This window comes from Rhinopithecus bieti, unplaced genomic scaffold (genome assembly GCF_001698545.2).
Source record: "Rhinopithecus bieti isolate Rb0 unplaced genomic scaffold, ASM169854v2 scaffold_67481, whole genome shotgun sequence".
Lineage (NCBI taxonomy): Eukaryota > Metazoa > Chordata > Mammalia > Primates > Cercopithecidae > Rhinopithecus > Rhinopithecus bieti.
The window spans coordinates 11,573-29,504 of record NW_016825170.1 but is presented as its reverse complement, the minus strand read 5'-3'; the positions used below and the strand labels follow the sequence as shown (position 1 = coordinate 29,504).

The following is a 17,932-nucleotide window of genomic DNA, read 5'->3' as shown; positions in this document are numbered from 1 at the left end:
TCATAAGTGAACAAAACTAGATGTAGGTGGGGGAAGGAATCTTCCTAGCATTCCAATTGTATCTCTAAATATATTTTTACTGATTGACTTGGGAACCATGTATATTCTCATTTATAAGATAACACAACCTGGGTTCCATTAAACTTACAAATAAACTGTGAAAACCCTTTTTAAGTTGGAGACTCCATAGACATACAAATGTTACTGCCACTGTTAAAAAACACCAGCTTATATTTTTACTACGATGTGAGAATGTAGCATCAAGTCTGATGCTCAAGCTAAAGAATGTCAAACGATAATAACAGGAAGAAAATTCACAAGTGTTATGGAATTTCTCACCTTGGTTTATAACCAAGAGTATCTAAAACATATATCTACACAAATACTTGTATGTGAATGTGCATAGCAGCATTATCCATCCATAATGGCCAAAAAGAATAGTCCAAGGGTTCATTAATTGTTGAATGGATAGCCACAAGTGGCATATCCATACAATAAATATTGCTCAGCAAGGAAAATGAAATACTGATATATGTTACAACATGGAGGAACCTTGAAAACATTATGCTAAGGGGAAGAAGCCAGTCACAAAAGGCCATATAACGTATGATTCCATTTATATGAAATGTCCACAATAGACAAATCTATAGAGACAGAAAGCAGATTGGTGGAGGTGTGGGGCTGGGAATGGGAGGGGGAACTGACTGTAAATGGGCATGAGGGAATGTTTTGGGGTGATGGAATGTTCTAAAACTGGATTGTGGTAATAGTTGTACATATCTACACATTTGCTAAACATATTCCAATGATATATTTACAATGGGTAAATTATACTTCAGTACAACGGTTAAAAATTAAAAAAACACTTAAAAATGCCCCAAAAGAAGTCCCACAAAACTTGAAAAGAGGTTAACTCTCTATGATTATATGGCAAGAATATAGGCATCACACATCCACCCCTGTCCCCGGCATATCGTCACATAAGACACATGTACCTGGTTTGATAATCATAGTGCTGAGGCGTTCCAGGCATCTGTGTATTCTTAACATGCTTGACAAAAGAAAGATGCACCTAATTCATTAACAGCATCCTGACAATCACACTGCCAAAGAGAAGGCTGAAGAAACACTTTAAGGTAATAAAAGCTCCTATGTCATTGATAGCATGAAGATGGACTGGCATCAAGGTCTATTTTAATGTTATATTATTACTGGTCAACCTCTTTTTACCTTGCTGACATTTAACAATAACTCATGGTAAGTTGAATGATACTACAATGGCATCCATTCCTCTCTATGTAATATGTAAATATATCATACTAAAGTTTTAGTGTTTATTGATCAAATAGATAAATGACCATTTACATCCAACCATTTTCTTACCTCCCAAATCCAGACATATTATATGAGAAAAGTTAGTGTATGGACAGTGATAAGGTTTGGATATTTGTCCCTTCCAAATATCCAATGTGATTCTCAGTGTTGAATGTTGATGTTGAAATGTGATTCTCAGTGTTGGGGGTGAGGCCTAGTGGGGCGATTGGATCATGGGGTGGATCTCTCATGAATGATTTAGTATCATTCCCTTGGTGATAAGTGAGTTCTCACTCAGTTCATGCAAGATCGGCTTGTTTAAGAGTCTGGGACATCTTGCTTCTCTCTGTCTTCCTCCTGCTCTTGCCATGTGGTGTGTTTCCTTCCACTTAACCTTCACATCATGACTGTAAACTTCCTGAGGCCCTTACCAGAAGTGGAGCAGATGTTGGCCCCATGCTTACTATACAGCTTACAAAACCATGAGCCAGTTAATCCTGTTTTCTTTATATACTACCCAGTCTCAGGTATTCCTTTATAGTGACATAAGAAACATCCTAATACAGACAGTTAAACTAACACCAGACACAATCTTTTATTGGAATATTTTATTTACATTTTATATTTAAAGAGAATCAATACAAATCGGGACATATTTACAGCATTTCAAATCAGCGTACAAGAATGCAATGGTTTCATCCATTCAGCAAACAAAAATACATGTTTGTTTTATTTTTGCCTAAATTCTGCTAGAATTTGAACAAAATTCTAAAACAAAAGATAAGCCATACAGAGTACAAATAAAGTGCATTTTTAAATAGCTCTATTTAACTTTGGTGGATGAAGCTTCAAACTTTATTAAGGCACCTGGAATTCTCCCCTGCTTCTTTTTCAAACACCAGGAAAATGCATTCACAAAATTTATAGTTACATGGACAGAATTTTAGTTTATCTAATGTAATTTTAGCCCATTTAGGTCAAACAAACTCAATTTTCAAAGTACCATTGTTTGGAAAACATTTTCAACAGACTAATTTTACAGAACATTTTTTTCTGTAGACTAATTCATGCACAAAGATCAATGACCAATATTAGTGTTACTTACTCTGTCATTACCATTTTCAAACAGTATGATGATTCATATACTGTGCTTTTGAAAAATCCCACAAGTTTGAGAAATAGTTACACAGTATTTTTGTAAGGAACCTTTTTGTCTAATCTTGTGTCAAGTTGTCACAAATATACCAAATCATTCAGTCATAATCTCTGAAACTATCGGTGACCTCACATTAAGTAATTCAGCTAATTTTAAAACAGAAAAGTTAAAATGAATATTTTGCTTTATCTGTTCTATTAACCTAAAGTAGCTTAAATAGTCATTCATAGACGACTTAGCTAAGTTTGCACTGCTTTTTACTTACAATTCCGGATCAATATAAGCACCTTGGAGAAAACCCTGACACATATGCCCAACTAAAGTAGTGTATTTTCTTAAGATATATCATAAAAATAAAGTGATTACAGCTACTCCACCATTTTAAAAAGCAACATGTTCCTTTTATAAGAAAATTGTTATAAATGAAAACATGACTTCTTGAAGACAGTTTTGAATGTCTAAAATGTTGCTAATCCTATTGAGAGGAAACCTGCTATGAAAAATTATAATGAGTGTTTGTGGAAAAAAGTTAACAGGTTAATATTTTAAGCCATTTAACTATAGATAATATTAGTCATCTCTGCACTTTCGTATCACTCTTTTTATTAAAATTTATCAGTTTATTAATAGGAAACTAGGCCCTGATGGCAGTTTGTTATTACTAATGGTCGAGTTTTCTATTGACACAGACTTTAAGATTTATTAAGTTCTCGAATGGCAGTCTCTTGATCAGGAGTTTCATCTTCTTCAAAAGTTGGGTTGTCAACATGAGGAACAACATCCACTGCCACAGAATTTGCTTCATGGTTTACCAGCTGTAGATTTTCATCTTTAAAAATAAATAGCAATTTTAGGATGGTTTTGCCCCTCTCTTCTTTTAAGACAAAATTCATCATTTAGTTCCAAGAAGTCTTTCTTATTTAATTTCATCATACTCTGATTATCATACTCATTCCCTATACCTTTAATAATTATACGATTTATGCTATATCTTATATAAAGCATATATGGCATTATTATATTGATTTATAATTGCCCCTTTTTGGATTCACATACATGGGTTTATTTCTACCCAGATTATAGCCCCCTTAAGAGCAAAAATTATGTCTTCTACTTCTTCCTTACCTTAAATATAACAAGCTGTTAAATCTGGCTATACATTTTTTAAGTGTCCAAACCTGGGAACTTAAAAAAATTACCAATGCTTCTTCATACATATAAATATAGATAGATAGATTTAAAAAATCAACCAGGAAGTTGGAAGGATGCCCAAAATTGAATACAAACAGTAATAAATGAACTTAATTGTATTATAAATAAAATACATAACCATGTGAAGAGCATGGGGAAGAAAACAACTAAACTTAAATAACTTTGGAAAACAGTATTTTGACTCTAACCTGTAAGGCTAAAAACAAAAAGAACTGTACACTAGTTACTGACATTGTTTTACACAGGTGTATGTGTTAGCAACGCTGAAACTATTTTATGTATATTCTATAATTGAACAAATAAGTAAAAATACTGTGGATAAAAGAGTCTTTCTCCTTTCACTGTCGGAGAAAGGAGTTACAAATAAATAAAGGGAGAGGCCAGAATGAACCCTGTGGTGTTGGATTGGAATCAAACGTATTAGTAGGGTCATTGTTTTTCAGATAAATAGATAAAATGACAGAGAAATAATGTATATGTATGTGTATATTTGTGAGAGTAAATATATATATTTTCTAGTCTTGTTCACTAAAAGGGCCAATAGCAATGACACCCCAGTAGCAATAAACATGTCTGTTGCTCAGATTCTGGTTTTGAAATAACATTCTCCAGTAAAAGGCCTCCTGAAGAAGTGGCTGATTCTAGGGCTAGGACAGGGAAAGTACAAGGTTAACCTAGATTTTAGCCTAGGGACCAGCAAACTCCAGCCTACCCACCATAGCTAAAAGTGTTTATCATGGTTGTAAAAGGTTGTAAAACAAACCAACAAAAACAAAAAATAAGGGTATGAAAATGAAGACTTACGGCCTTCAAAGCCTAACATATTTACTATGTGGCCCCTTACAGAAAAAGTTGGCTAATCCCAGACCTAGAACACCTTGTGTTACCAGAAAGTAAGAAAGTTGAAAGAACACAGAAATCAACTTGAACAAGTTCCCAATGACCAAATCTAGGATGATATGAGCAAGGGATAAATGATGAGAATGATATTATAGAATGAAAGAAACATCTAGGATCCCATAGTATAATAAATAAATAATTGAATAAATAAATGGAGGAGAAGGAATAGCTCTTCCTTACATTAGAAGTTTAATCAATAAATGTACAAAGAATGATGGAGACAGAAAATCACCATTTGGTAAATACTTCAGCAATAATTACTGCAAGCAGGAAGCATCAGTGATTGCTAAAAGTAGTGGGTAGAAGTATGATGAGAACCAGGACATTTGTGTAGTCTCCAAGTATCTCTCTATAAGATATTTAATAATTACAAAGGGAAAAATAGTAACTTTAAAGGGAGAAACCTGGCAGACACCACTTTAACCAAGTGGGCAAAGTTTGAATCATCAGTAATAAGACACCAACATCATGTGCTTCCTGGAATGATATGGGGGCACTGAAAGGGGCACAACATCAGTTCTGTAGTATTCTTGACAAAAATGGACAATAAATTTAATCACTCGGAAACAGCAGACTTGCCCAAATTGAGGGACACTCTAGAAAATAACTGACCAGTAATCTTCAGAAGCGTCAAGGTCATGAAAGACAAAGAATGAAGAAGTGTCACAGATTGGAGACTAAGACACATGACAATTAAATGCAATGTGGGATCCTGGGACAGAAAAAGGACATTAGTGGGCCAACTGGTGAAATTTGAGTCAAGTTTATAGTTTTGATAATAACATTTTATCAGCAAATTTCCTGGTTTTGATAATTGTATATGGTTACATAAGATGTTAACATTTGGAGAAGCTGGGCAAAGGGTATATGGGCATTTTGGTATTATTTTGAAATGTTTTGTCAGTCAGTCTGAAATCATTTCAAAAGTAAAATAAAAAATACCTGTGCCCGGGCACTGCACCTCATGTTAAATCACAGTTGCTCTGAGGTACAGCCCAAACATCAGCAAAGTTTAAAATCTCTCCAGGTGATTTTCATGTACAGCCGGGATTGACAGTAGGGCCCTTATTCAATGGTTCTCAAAATGTGGTCCCTGGACTAGTAGCATCAGTATCACCCGGGAACCTGTTAGAAATGAAAATTCCTAGGCATCACTCAAGACCCACTGAGTCAAAAACTCTGATGGTGACCTCTCTGTTTTAATAAGCCCTCCAGGTGACTCAATGAATAGTTTGAAAACCAGTGCTCTAATAGAACTTAGCCCAATGATGTGACACACAACATGAACTATGTGTATTTACAAAGTTATGCAAATCAACTATTACCATAAGAATCAATGGCTAATACAAAAGACGAAAGATTCTTAAACTAGTAATATGTAATCCCAGACAAAATGAAATCTGGTTTAAGTGGTCATTCATTCAACACAAATTTGAGTACTATGTGCTAGGTGCTAGATAGACAACAGCGAATATAAGACACTGTTCTTACCCAAAGGAACTTTAGAAGTTTTAATACAATTCAGTGTAGTAAGTGCAATGATTGAAGTTCTATGGAAGCCAACAGTAGGACCATCACATCTAGTCAAGAGAGGCTTCTCAAAGAGGTGTCAGTCTTAAAGGAGAAACAGGAGTTATACTGGGCTCCCCTAATTTCTTGGGTAAGGAAGAATGGAAGGAATAGGCAAAGAGAAGATAGTGGCTCAAACTATGACTGTGGAATTAAGGTTGGAAATTAGGGGACAGAGTTGAGAACACAGATATTTAATCAATAGGAAGGGGAAGTGGGAAGAATTTGGGATATCCTTAGTTTCTGTTTTGGGGCACTTGGGTGAGTATTACTATTATCCAAATTAAGAATACCGGAGGAGGAACATGGATCGCTATTTCATTTGCTTTTCAAATCTCTGCAAAATCTGTTGTGCTTGCCTCTTCTCCCACCCCACCCCTACCCACAGAAGAACAGAACACAAAAAGAGTAGATTGGAATGTTGTTTTTTAAGACTAGCAAAAAATTATCTTGTACACTCTCTTTTATCTTTACTGAATTCTATTACCACACAATTACGAGAGTACAAGATCATCTGGGGCAATCAGACAATGATTCTCTATTATAGGTAGAATAATCCACCCATTATTAAGATACTTATAACTAGTTTATATTCAAGGGAAGATATATACAAGAAATACAAAGTTTGCCTCTGCATGGTTATATTCATTGTGCTATCTTCAGAAGTGGTATCTATGGCACTGATAGGCCTATGAGGACAAAGGTTTATATCATAGGAAGCTGAAAGTTTCATAAGTCATCTTGACAATCAGTTTTTGTTTTACTTTTATGCTAGAATTAAATCATCTCAAAACGAGGATTGAGAGAAGACTTTCAAACCAACAAAAACATGGAAAAGATTGAGGTTAAAGAAAGGGAAAATAATTTTTATAAGGGTTTTATCTTTATAGGGAAAAACAGAACTCCCTAAAATTTCTCATTTGGCATAAAATTACTAAGTTGCAATATGAATTCACATGAATTTTGAAAATGATACATTCAATTTTAGTTTCTAACAGTTTGTTCATTTCATGGTAAATAGTCAACAGGTGGCAGCACACACCATTCTTAAACAGTTTCCTATTTGCAAAACATGGTTTCTGGAGAAGCTGGGCATAAATCAAGCTTTTGTAAATTGAATTCTATTTTATCATTTCAGAATTCCTTTATCTTAACTTCTGCTTTATCTGCAATGAACAATGGCTTCTAAAGTTTAAAGTTTCTCCTTACCCTAAGTAGGTAATAAGCCAAGATTTGAATGCATCAGAGAGAAGCTTTCCAATAAATCTTTCTTTTATAAATAATCCCCACTCTGATGCATTTCATCTATTTCAAATACATTTGAATATATGAATATTAAGGTAGGGGTGCATCCTTCATGGCATTATTTTAAGCAGAAAAAACTTGGATCATGATAATGGCTGAATGGAACAAACGCTAAAAAGCAAGAGTACTATACAGGCATATGATCCACAGTGGATTGTAGCGCACTCATTAACCTTTAGTATGCTTACTTGTTGACTGCACATGTTCCTCCAGAGGCGGTTCATCTGCTCCCTGTACTGAAGCATATCCAGATGATGCGGTCTCGCTGCGATTATCCTCTTCATGGGAGGAGGCACTATTGGATGTTTCATTGGATACAGGGACTTGTAAGGACACTGATCCATCTTCAACATCCACCTTTAAAGAGCATTTGAAAAAATTAAAAGCCTTTCAGTGTACATGCTTTTCCTTGACATATCACTTCAAAGTTTCTTTATAGGTGACTCATTGCAGCAATATTTCTTAACCTTTTAAACCTATGATCCCTTTTGATGGTCACAGGTCTCTTGTTTGCCCCAGTCAAAACAGAGTAACTGGGTCCACCAATGGGGTGAAAGATGCTATAGGCAGAGTGCACTCTCATCTGATATGTTCATTTGAGTGATCCCAGAACTTCATAAAACAATGCTGGGTACAAGTTAGGCCCTAAAAAGTCATGCTGTCCCCTATGGAACTTGAGAACCACTGTCATCTATGTATCTTCCCATGTCAAGATCTGAGCTTGATTTTATGTTGTATCTTGAAAATAGGCCTTTTTTTTCATTTACCAAATATAAAATTATAATTTAGTATTTATTATGCTTTCTCAAATTATGTCTGCTTATTTAACTCCAAGTTTGGTCATTATGCAACATTAAAAGATTACAAAAATAGAAAGAGGGATGCCAAGTTGGTGGTTTACATGGTTATCATTTCAAATTCTGACCAAATAATGAGTGTATTTGGAAAGAGGGAGGAAGAAGGAAAATGGAGATGGCCCAAGATGGCACCTCATTGTCTATATGATATAAATATGTCTGGTTTTAGGTATAAACTATAAGTATGGCATATTACATAGCTAAAAAATAAGGATGTTATTTTGTTATTTTCCCCAAAGCCCAGGCATATATTCTTCATATAAATAACATATTAATGTTTACCTCAATTCCCAAAGCTTTGAGTATGTCACATTTGCACATGGGGCAAGTCCTGTGTTCTAACAGCCATGGGTCAACACATGTCTTATGGAAAATATGGCTAATGCAGAAAAAAACATAATTATCAGTTGTGAAGTAGCAACACTTTGCCTAATATATATTAACAGATTACTTAGTGTAACTTTTAGTCTTTGAATGGATGCCTTTTCTTTTAAACACACTATTCATACAATGAAGGAACCACAGAAACAAAATTTGGAAATTCCATAATACAGTACTTTTAAATGTAAAAGCCTCACTACTCTAGCTCCAAAAAAATATTTTCAGTACTCATTTGAAAATGGCTAGGATGCTACCTGACCTAAGACTTTGTTCATTATTTCAAATCTTAAACAGTTATAATTCCCTAACTGATAAATGGTACAGTCATTCTCAATAATATAGTCCAATATAGTATTGAGTACAACAACACTGTACTGATGCTTTAGGCAATGTGATATGTTCCAAGAGCATCACTATTGTATTAAATAGCTAAGAGAAGGAGTGTTAAGAACAACCTTCAGGAGAGGGATAATTTATAAAACTAAGGAATGAACACTTCCAAATAGATTCTCATGAGTTGATTTCATTTTATTGTTTTCTCGATGGATTAGAATACATTAAAAAAAAATATATATATATGGTGCTGGCTAGGTTCTCAGTTTTCTATGGAATTAGTTTAGAATAAATTGAACCAGATTACAGTTAGACTTATACCAATTTCAGTAGTATTAATAAATGAATGAACATAAAAATAAACCATTCTACATTTAAATGAAAATAAGTTAAAAAATAAACATTTTTTACATTAATGTGGAAATATTCAAAATAGTTTTCTTCCATCACAATCATTTTTGTGGGTCAGCTATTTTTATTGAAGATATAGAAGAAAATCAAACTTACTTGCAGGTTAAGATGCGTACCAAATCATTTGGTTTATACAATTCAATGCACACAGCACAACTGTCTCCATCAGGGCCAATTTCCTACAAGCAAGTAGTTATTGTTACTCTGACAGATAAGAAAAAATATATTAAACTACAGAAGAAGATCAGAACATACATGTACTTAACCAGCCTAAATTCCTATAAAAGGAGGAGCATTATATCACCGAATGGTTATGTAACTGTAAAGTTCCCAAAGGTGATTTAAAATTATCCAGACTTTAAAAAGGTAAAAGAATAAAGTGAAACAAAAGCGGAAAAGAACCAAGAGAAACATGTAGCACTGATTTAAACTATTTTCCTGATTTTAGAATTCATAAAATACCATTTGTATAAGTTCTATAACTTTTCTCATTAAAAAAATTAAGGTATAATTCATATACAGTAAAATTCACCCTTTTAATGTACATTTCTGCACGTTTTGAAAAATATGTAGTTACTTAATCCTTATCACAATCAAGATATAGAATAGTGCTATTACTCCCAACAAAATCCTCCAAACTCTTTGTAGTTATCCTTTCCTCTCATCCCCACCTCCTGGCAACCACTGATCTGTTTTTATAGTTTTGGCTTTCCCAGAATATCATATAAATGGAATCATGCATTATCTAGCTTTTGAGTCTGGATTTTTTAAACTTAGTATAATGCATTTGAGATTCATCCATAATGCTGTATGTATCAGTGGGGTTCCCATCACACTTTTATTGCTAAATAGTATTCCATGATATGTATGTACCACAGTTTATCCATTCACCAGTTGAGCAATATTTGGCTTTTTTCCAGTATTTGACAATTACGAATAAAGCTGCTATGAACAGTTGTGTTTTTATGTGAACATAGATTTTTTTTCTCCCTTTAGAGTAAATACCTAGTAGTGAGATTGCTAGGTGTTATGGTAAGTGTATTTTCAACTTCAGAAGGAACTGCCAAACATTTTCAAATTGGCTATACATTTTGCATTCTTACCAGCAAATGAATGAGAGTACCAGTTGCTCCAAATCTTGACCAGCTCTTGGTATTTTCAGTTGTATGTATTTTAGCCATTCTAATGAATGTACAATGGTATTTCACTGTGGCCTTAATTTGTATTTCTTTAATTATTAATGATGTTGAACATCTTTTGTGTGCTTATTTGCCATTCATATTTTTTTGGTGGATTGTCTGTTTTGCTTGCCAGTTTTCCGTTAGGTTGTTTGTATTCTTACTGTTACATTTTGAGAGTTCTTTATATTCTAGGTACAGCTCTTTAACAGACATATGATTTGCAAATACTTTCTTCCAGTCTGTACCTTATCTTTTCCTTCTTTTAACAGTGACTTTCAAAGAACAGAAATTCTTTTTTTTTTTTTTTTTTTGAGACGGAGTCTCGCTCTGTCTCCCGGGCTGGAGTGCAGTGGCTCAGCTCACTGCAAGCTCCGCCTCCCGGGTTTACGCCATTCTCTTGCCTCAGCCTCCTGAGTAGCTGGGACTACAGGCACTCGCCACCTCGCCCGGCTAGTTTTTTGTATTTTTTTAGTAGAGACGGGGTTTCACCAGGTTAGCCAGGATGGTCTTGATCTCCTGACCTCGTGATCCGCCCGCCTCGGCCTCCCAAAGTGCTGGGCAGAAATTCTTTTATTATTATTATTATTATTATACTTTAAGTTCTAGGGTACATGTGCATAACGTGCAGGTTTGTTACATATGTATACTTGTGCCATGTTGGTGTGCTGCACCCATCAACTCCTCAGTACCCATCAACTCGTCATTTACATCAGGTATAACTCCCAATTTTGACAAGGCCAAATGTACCTTTTCTTTTCTTTTTTGGACTTGTTTTTGGAGTTATATCTAAGAAATATTTGTCACCCAAGTCATGAAAATATTGTTCTTTAAAGTTTTCTTCTAAAATTTCATAGTTCTAGGTTTTTTGTTAAGGTTTATGATCTATTGAAATAATGCTTACATAGGGTATGAAGAATGGATTTAAGTTCTTTTTTGTTTGTCTGTTTGCTTGTTTTTTGCTTAAGGATATCCAATCACTGCATATGGATAGCCAACAACTGGCTATCCTCCTGAAAAGGCTATCCTTTCTTCATTGAATTGCTTTTGCACTTTTATGGAAAGTCAATCGACCATATATGTGTGGGTTTATTTCTGGACTCTCTCTTCTGTTCCATTGATCTATAAATCTATCCTTTTTCCAATACAACACTATCTTGACTGCTGTGACTTTAAAATAATTCTGCAAATCAGGTAATATGAATCATCCAAAGTTGTTCTTTATCAAAATTGTTTTGTTTATTCTAGTTCTTTTGCATTTTCATCTAAGCTTAGAATCAGCCTGTCAATTTCTATCAAAGATTTATACTAGGATTTTTATTGAAACTGCATCAAATCCATAAATTAGTTTGGTGGGGAACCGACATCTTAACAACAGCAAGTCTTCTGACCCATGAACATGGTATATGTTTCCATTTATTTAGCTCTTCTTTGATTTCTCTCTTTCATTAGTGTTTTACAGTTTCATGGCTTTGGTAAGATTTAAAATGGTGTATTATTTCCATAAGTTCTATAGCTATTTTTGAAATACACGTTTTACCCATCAATGGTAGTTTTCAACTATCCTAAATCTGAAAATACATATTCAAGCAAAGTAACACTAAAGCATTGTATTAGTTTCCTGTAATTGCAGTAACAAATTATCATAATTCAGTGGCTTAAAACAACACAAGTTTATTCTTTTACTGTTCTGGAAATCAGAAGTCTATAATCAAGGCATTGGCAATACTGTGCTCTTTCTGGAGTCAGCAGGGGAGAATCCCTCTCCTTACCTTTCCCAGCTTCTAGAGGGTGTCTGCATCCCTTACCACCTAGCCTCTTCCTTGTATCACCGCAACCTCTTGCTTCCACTGTCACATCCCTTACTGTACTGTGGTCAAATCTCCCTCTCTCTCCCTCTTATAAGGACACTGCAATTATATTTTGAATCTAGCTGGATAATCCAGGATAATGTCCCCATCTCATGACTCTTAACTTAATCATATCTGCAAAGTCCTTTTTGCCATATAAGGTAATATTCACAGGTTCAAGGGAATAGATATCTTAGATATCTTTGGGGGGCCATTATTCAGCCTACTTCTAGAATCAAATACATATAAAAAGTCAATAAGGCTCATAAATGACAATAAAAGCATACTTAGGAAGAACATTTAGCCTGAACAATGGCTTCGTAGCACTGCTTTAAAACAAGTAACATTTAAAAGTCATGAATATACCTTGTCTCCTTGTTTCAGTGTGCGTAGTTGAAGCCTTCCAATAGCTTTTTTAGCATCTGCCTTTAATTGCCTCTGTATAAAAAAAAGCAGGCATTAGAAAAACTATTTTTTAAAAGAAGTATGATGAAAAAGATAGAGAGGATCAATAAATATTTATCAGGTAAAAGTCAACATACAAACGAATTTTAAAAGATAAAACTTAATTATCCATAATAAATGTCCCATTTACCTAATATCAGGCAGGATTTTCTAACTTACTGAGACTTTTCACTTATTATGGTTCCCTACTTTCTTAAACAATACTGTTGGGACCATAATGGTAAAAATACATTTCCCCCACCCCTAATGGATTCAAACGCTATTAATTTTCAAAGCAATCTTCCTATTTGTAAGCTCAGAGGACATTAACATGCATTTTTTCCAATTTCCTTTTTGAATCATGTCTTGTTTGGTGGAAAGTGCATAGGATTTGGATTCAAATGGTTCAAAATCTGACTTTGTCACTTACTCAATGAATAACCCAGCACAAGCCATTTAATTATTTGAGCTTGTTTACTTATCTATAAAATGAGGGTAGTACCAACCTTTACACTGTTTGGTATTAAGAAAAATATTGGGCCGGGCGCGGTGGCTCAAGCCTGTAATCCCAGCACTTTGGGAGGCCGAGACGGGCGGATCACGAGGTCAGGAGATCAAGACCATCCTGGCTAACACGGTGAAACCCCGTCTCTACTAAAAATACAATAACTAGCCGGGCGAAGTGGCGGGCGCCCGTAGTCCCAGCTACTCGGGAGGCTGAGGCAGGAGAATGGCGTAAACCCGGGAGGCGGAGCTTGCAGTGAGCTGAGATCCGGCCACGGCACTCCAGCCCCGGCAACAGAGTGAGACTTCCCCCCAAAAAAAAAAAAAAAAAGAAAAAAGAAAAATATTGGTGTTTATAACCACGATTGCTTTGTGAAGAAGATTGATTCTGAGAGTGGTCACCTTTTATTGTTTCACTGAGCATATATCTAGATGTGTCTGGATATGCAAAAGCAAGCCACAGGCTCATTTATGCAATAAGAACTAAAACATTATGCATAATTGAGTCAGAAGTGAAGTTGGGGTGTGGGAAGAATCTCCCAGGTGAGGGAAAGACTATAAAGAGAGTCTATATAGTCCAATAACATTGTTCCTCTAGGTGGGGTGAACCAGCCAGACGAAAAAATCCCAGGTGATATTTGTTAAGATATTTGGCATCAATTTGAAGTTATTGGTGATGCTGCAAATACTTCATTCCCCTTCACTAAAATCTACTACATACATGAATGCCTCAAGTGAATATAATATACATATGAATTGAAGTAGAGGCTAAGTATAACACTTGGTAGATGCTGTGTTGATATGGTGAATATTTGTCCCCTCCAAATCTCATTGAAGTGTGACCCCCAGTGTTGGAGGTGGGGCATGGTGGGAGGTATTTGGGTCATGGAGGAGGATCCCTCATAAAGGGCTTAATGCCGTCCTTATGGTAATGAGTGAGTTCTCAGTTCACGCTGGTTGTTTAAAAGAGCCTGGCATCTGCTCCCTCTCTCTCACCCTGTGACACGCATGCTCCCACCTTTCCTTTCTTCCATGATAGGTAGCTTCCTGAAGCTTTCACCAGAAGCAGAGGTTGGCACCAAGCTTCTTATATAGCCTGCAGAACCATGAGGCAAATCAACCTCTTTTTTAAAATAAATTACCCAGCCTCAGGTATTCCTTTACAGCAACACAAACCTGACTAATACACATGTGGAACATAATAGTAGCATGTGCAGGATGGCAAGATAAGTGATCTTTCTATTTTGAACTGTAAAATGAACATACTTAGAAATTCGGCAAAAAGTAGGCCCCCAGAACCAGAGATCATTGTGAGAATGTAAGCAGCTTCCTTCCTATATGTACCTCCATCTCCAGCTGACATTTATGTTACATGAAAATTAGAGATAATATAAGTATTTAGTATAATGTCTGGCATATAGCAGACACTCAAGAAAATGTTTATTACATAAAATGTAAACTACCATTCATCAATAAGCATAACAGGTACTTGCCAATATATATTTGCTACAAATGCTACAAATATTTGTAGCTACAAATGCTACAAGTATTTGTAGCAAATATATTTTGGAAGGTAGGAATCCATAAGTATCAGTATGTGAGGAATCTCCTTGATGCTCAAATCTGTCTCCTATGTAAGATATCATTTTGTGAAAGATATTTAACTTAACGCCAAGGAGAATATTAGCCAAAGTATTTCTTTGCTGTCACAGGAAAAGCAGAAACCTCTCAGATTATTACCTGACCAGCAAATAAGCCTATCAGAAACAGTGAATAGGAAGGCGTAGATCCTAAGAAGGAAAAGAGGTGATAATCAACACACGTTCACTCCCATTTTGGGACATAATTGTGAACTAAAAAAATTCTATGATGGGACTTAATTTCAGCACAAATATCTTCCCTTCTATTTTGTTACTTGTAAGATAATAATAGAGTGACAGTGAACAAAGGTACACCTAGGATCTTTAGATTACCGAGCCCGACATCTAATCAGACAGAGAAGAAAACTGATGCTCAAAGAGGAAGAATGTCTTGCTCGAAATATCAGAGCTGGTATCAGTCAGCCCCACTGAAGTCCAGAGTTATACCAAAGTAGCTATTCGTTTTGACTGTAGCATGGAGTAGGAAACTACTCCTACCATTTCCTTACAATACACAGTTGTTATACAGTTTAAAACTTTTTATATCCATTACCTCATTTATTCCTCACAACAACCCCCAGAAGAAGGTAATATCCTCATTTTAGAGATGCTCAAGTGGAGGGTTGAAAAACTAAAACAACTTATTCAAAAGGGAATGCAGCATCTAAATAATAAAGCTGGTACTGGAACTCTGCTCTTCATATTGCAAGAGTCCATTACAATATAACCATCCATAACTCAGTTGTCTTTTGATGTTTTTCTAGCTTCTGGATTCCAGGGTCTGTCAAACTGTGGCAATCCTTCCACCTGTATGCCTACAGGGTCCTGGCCCTGGCCCACACACCTACACTTCACTACTTTCTTTTCACATAGATCATGAGTCAGTTGGACATCGAGAGGAGAAAAATGCAAATGAGAAAAAAATAGAACCAGCAAGAAGAAATGGGAAAAAATGTAATGTAGCTGATGATGTCTTTCAGAATCATTTTTCTCTTTGTCCTTAAAGCAATTCTAATTTAGGTTTAGGCAACAAGCTGTATAACACAGTTGGGGAAAGCTCTCATAAGGAAGTGATACCTCTTTAGGGTATTTACTTGATTCAATCTATACCGTCCGATTTCTCATTGCAAAATATTCCATTCAATATAATATAAATGTATGAATCTCCAGTGCTAGTGCTTATCAATTTATCAGGCATTAATGCCAAATATATAACTTTCTTAATTATAGCCAAGACTATAATGCAAATTAATTTGAAGTGTAGGATCAAAGGGAAACTTTGTATATAATGTGTGAGTCTATGCCCAGGAGAACAGTAGAACTTGCATTAAGGCCAATGCTAGAAAATGATGGTGGGTGAGAATACAAAAAATAAAAGAATAGGGCAAAATCCAAAAATACCAGAAGACATTAGACAAGAGATTTGATTTTAAAGGATCTCTAAAAGATTTACAGCATAGCATAAACTAATGTTTAACAAAGCAGCCTTAGAATAAAAATGTGTTTAAAAGAAAATTTGAATATTTTCAACAGCTCTTACTGGGCTTATATAAAGAAAAGTTATTTTCTTTAAATATGGATGCAAGACAAGTGATTTTAGTAAAAGCACAAACTGTATTTTAGAGCTTAAAGGAAAGTCACTCGCAAAAAAACTGCCTCACGATATTCAAGATAGTACTCAAGATATTTCGCTGTGACACTGATAGCAAAAGATCCAAGATGCATGCTTCCCTCTAAAAAAAAAATGAAATATAGGAACACCATTAGGACCCAGTAGATTATATTCAATACATATGTTTGAACAACATTATGTCAACTTTTGAGTGCCCAAATATACCTCAACATTTAAAGACAATATGCCCCATGCGAACTGTAATTTGTACCTTACTCCTTAAAAAACAGAATATCAAGAATGTATCTACATTATTATACAAATTACATGGGATACTTTTCCAATGCCTTGCTACCATATCAGAATTTCCTTAGTCTATAAATTCTAATAACACATCATTTCCACCTCTTATCTTGTTCAGTAATTGTATTATTAATGTGCCTTTCTCTCTTGAGTAGCAGGAGGACTGGGCCTTAGTCACTTAGAAAAAAATTCCCCAGTGGCTAGAGTTTGCTCAAAAACTATTTTCTGAATTTAGAAAATATAAACAGACTTTCTTGATTTTCTCATGCAAGACACTTCTCATTTCAATTATTAAAAGTCTCTACTCCATTAAATTTGGGGAAAGAAAGGTTTAGACATTAATTGAGCCTTTGCCATGTGTCAGGTTGTAAGCTTTTTACATGTGTCATCTTGTTTAATCATTAACAACATTGTGAAATAGTTATTTCAACATCCAAGTTTTACAGACAAGAAAAGTAAGGTTCAGAAGCTTGACTAAAGTCCAGACAGCTGGTTAGTTTCAGAGCTGTGATTCAATTCAAGCCCAGGTTCTATCTGGCTTTAAAGCCCATGATCTCTCCACTATTGTACACTGCCTCCATTGTGTAATGGCAAAGAAGCCTTTAAAAGGCTTCACATTCCTTGTGAAGAAGACAAACGAAGGAAATTTTAAAAACCCCTTCAAAGCCAGCAATTATCCAATCTTAAAATTCTTCCCAAACTAGCTATTTACTGTGATTTGGGGAATTTTAAAAAGCAAGTACATTATGTCAAACGCCTTTTGCCTTTCCCCTCCTCCTCTCTAATCCTAAGAGATACCTGGTCTAAGAATATTTGGCAGTAGAACTGAAGACTGATTCAAAGAAGCTGGTTGTTGGCCAATTTTCTTAACAGAAGCTTAATGTGACTATTCTGACTAATCAAAAGCTGAATTCGCTCTAGTTAGTGAAGAATCTCGACTATGGTGTTTTTTTTTTTTTTTTT

The 17,932-nt window shown here is 35.1% G+C and overlaps 1 protein-coding gene across 1 annotated transcript in view; it reads right to left on the bottom strand.

Moving 5' to 3' along the window:
- Nucleotides 1-1,884: 1,884 nt before the first annotated feature.
- RNF128 (ring finger protein 128) overlaps nt 1,885-17,932 on the bottom strand; it is a gene marked incomplete at its 5' end in the record, with an annotated part of 26,166 nt that continues 10,118 nt past the window's right edge. The window contains 5 exons of the mRNA XM_017862798.1: nt 1,885-3,299; nt 7,645-7,813; nt 8,596-8,692; nt 9,535-9,617; nt 12,833-12,904. Of these exons, the coding sequence (XP_017718287.1) occupies nt 3,163-3,299; nt 7,645-7,813; nt 8,596-8,692; nt 9,535-9,617; nt 12,833-12,904 (558 nt within the window). The remainder of the gene's footprint in view (nt 3,300-7,644; nt 7,814-8,595; nt 8,693-9,534; nt 9,618-12,832; nt 12,905-17,932) is intronic.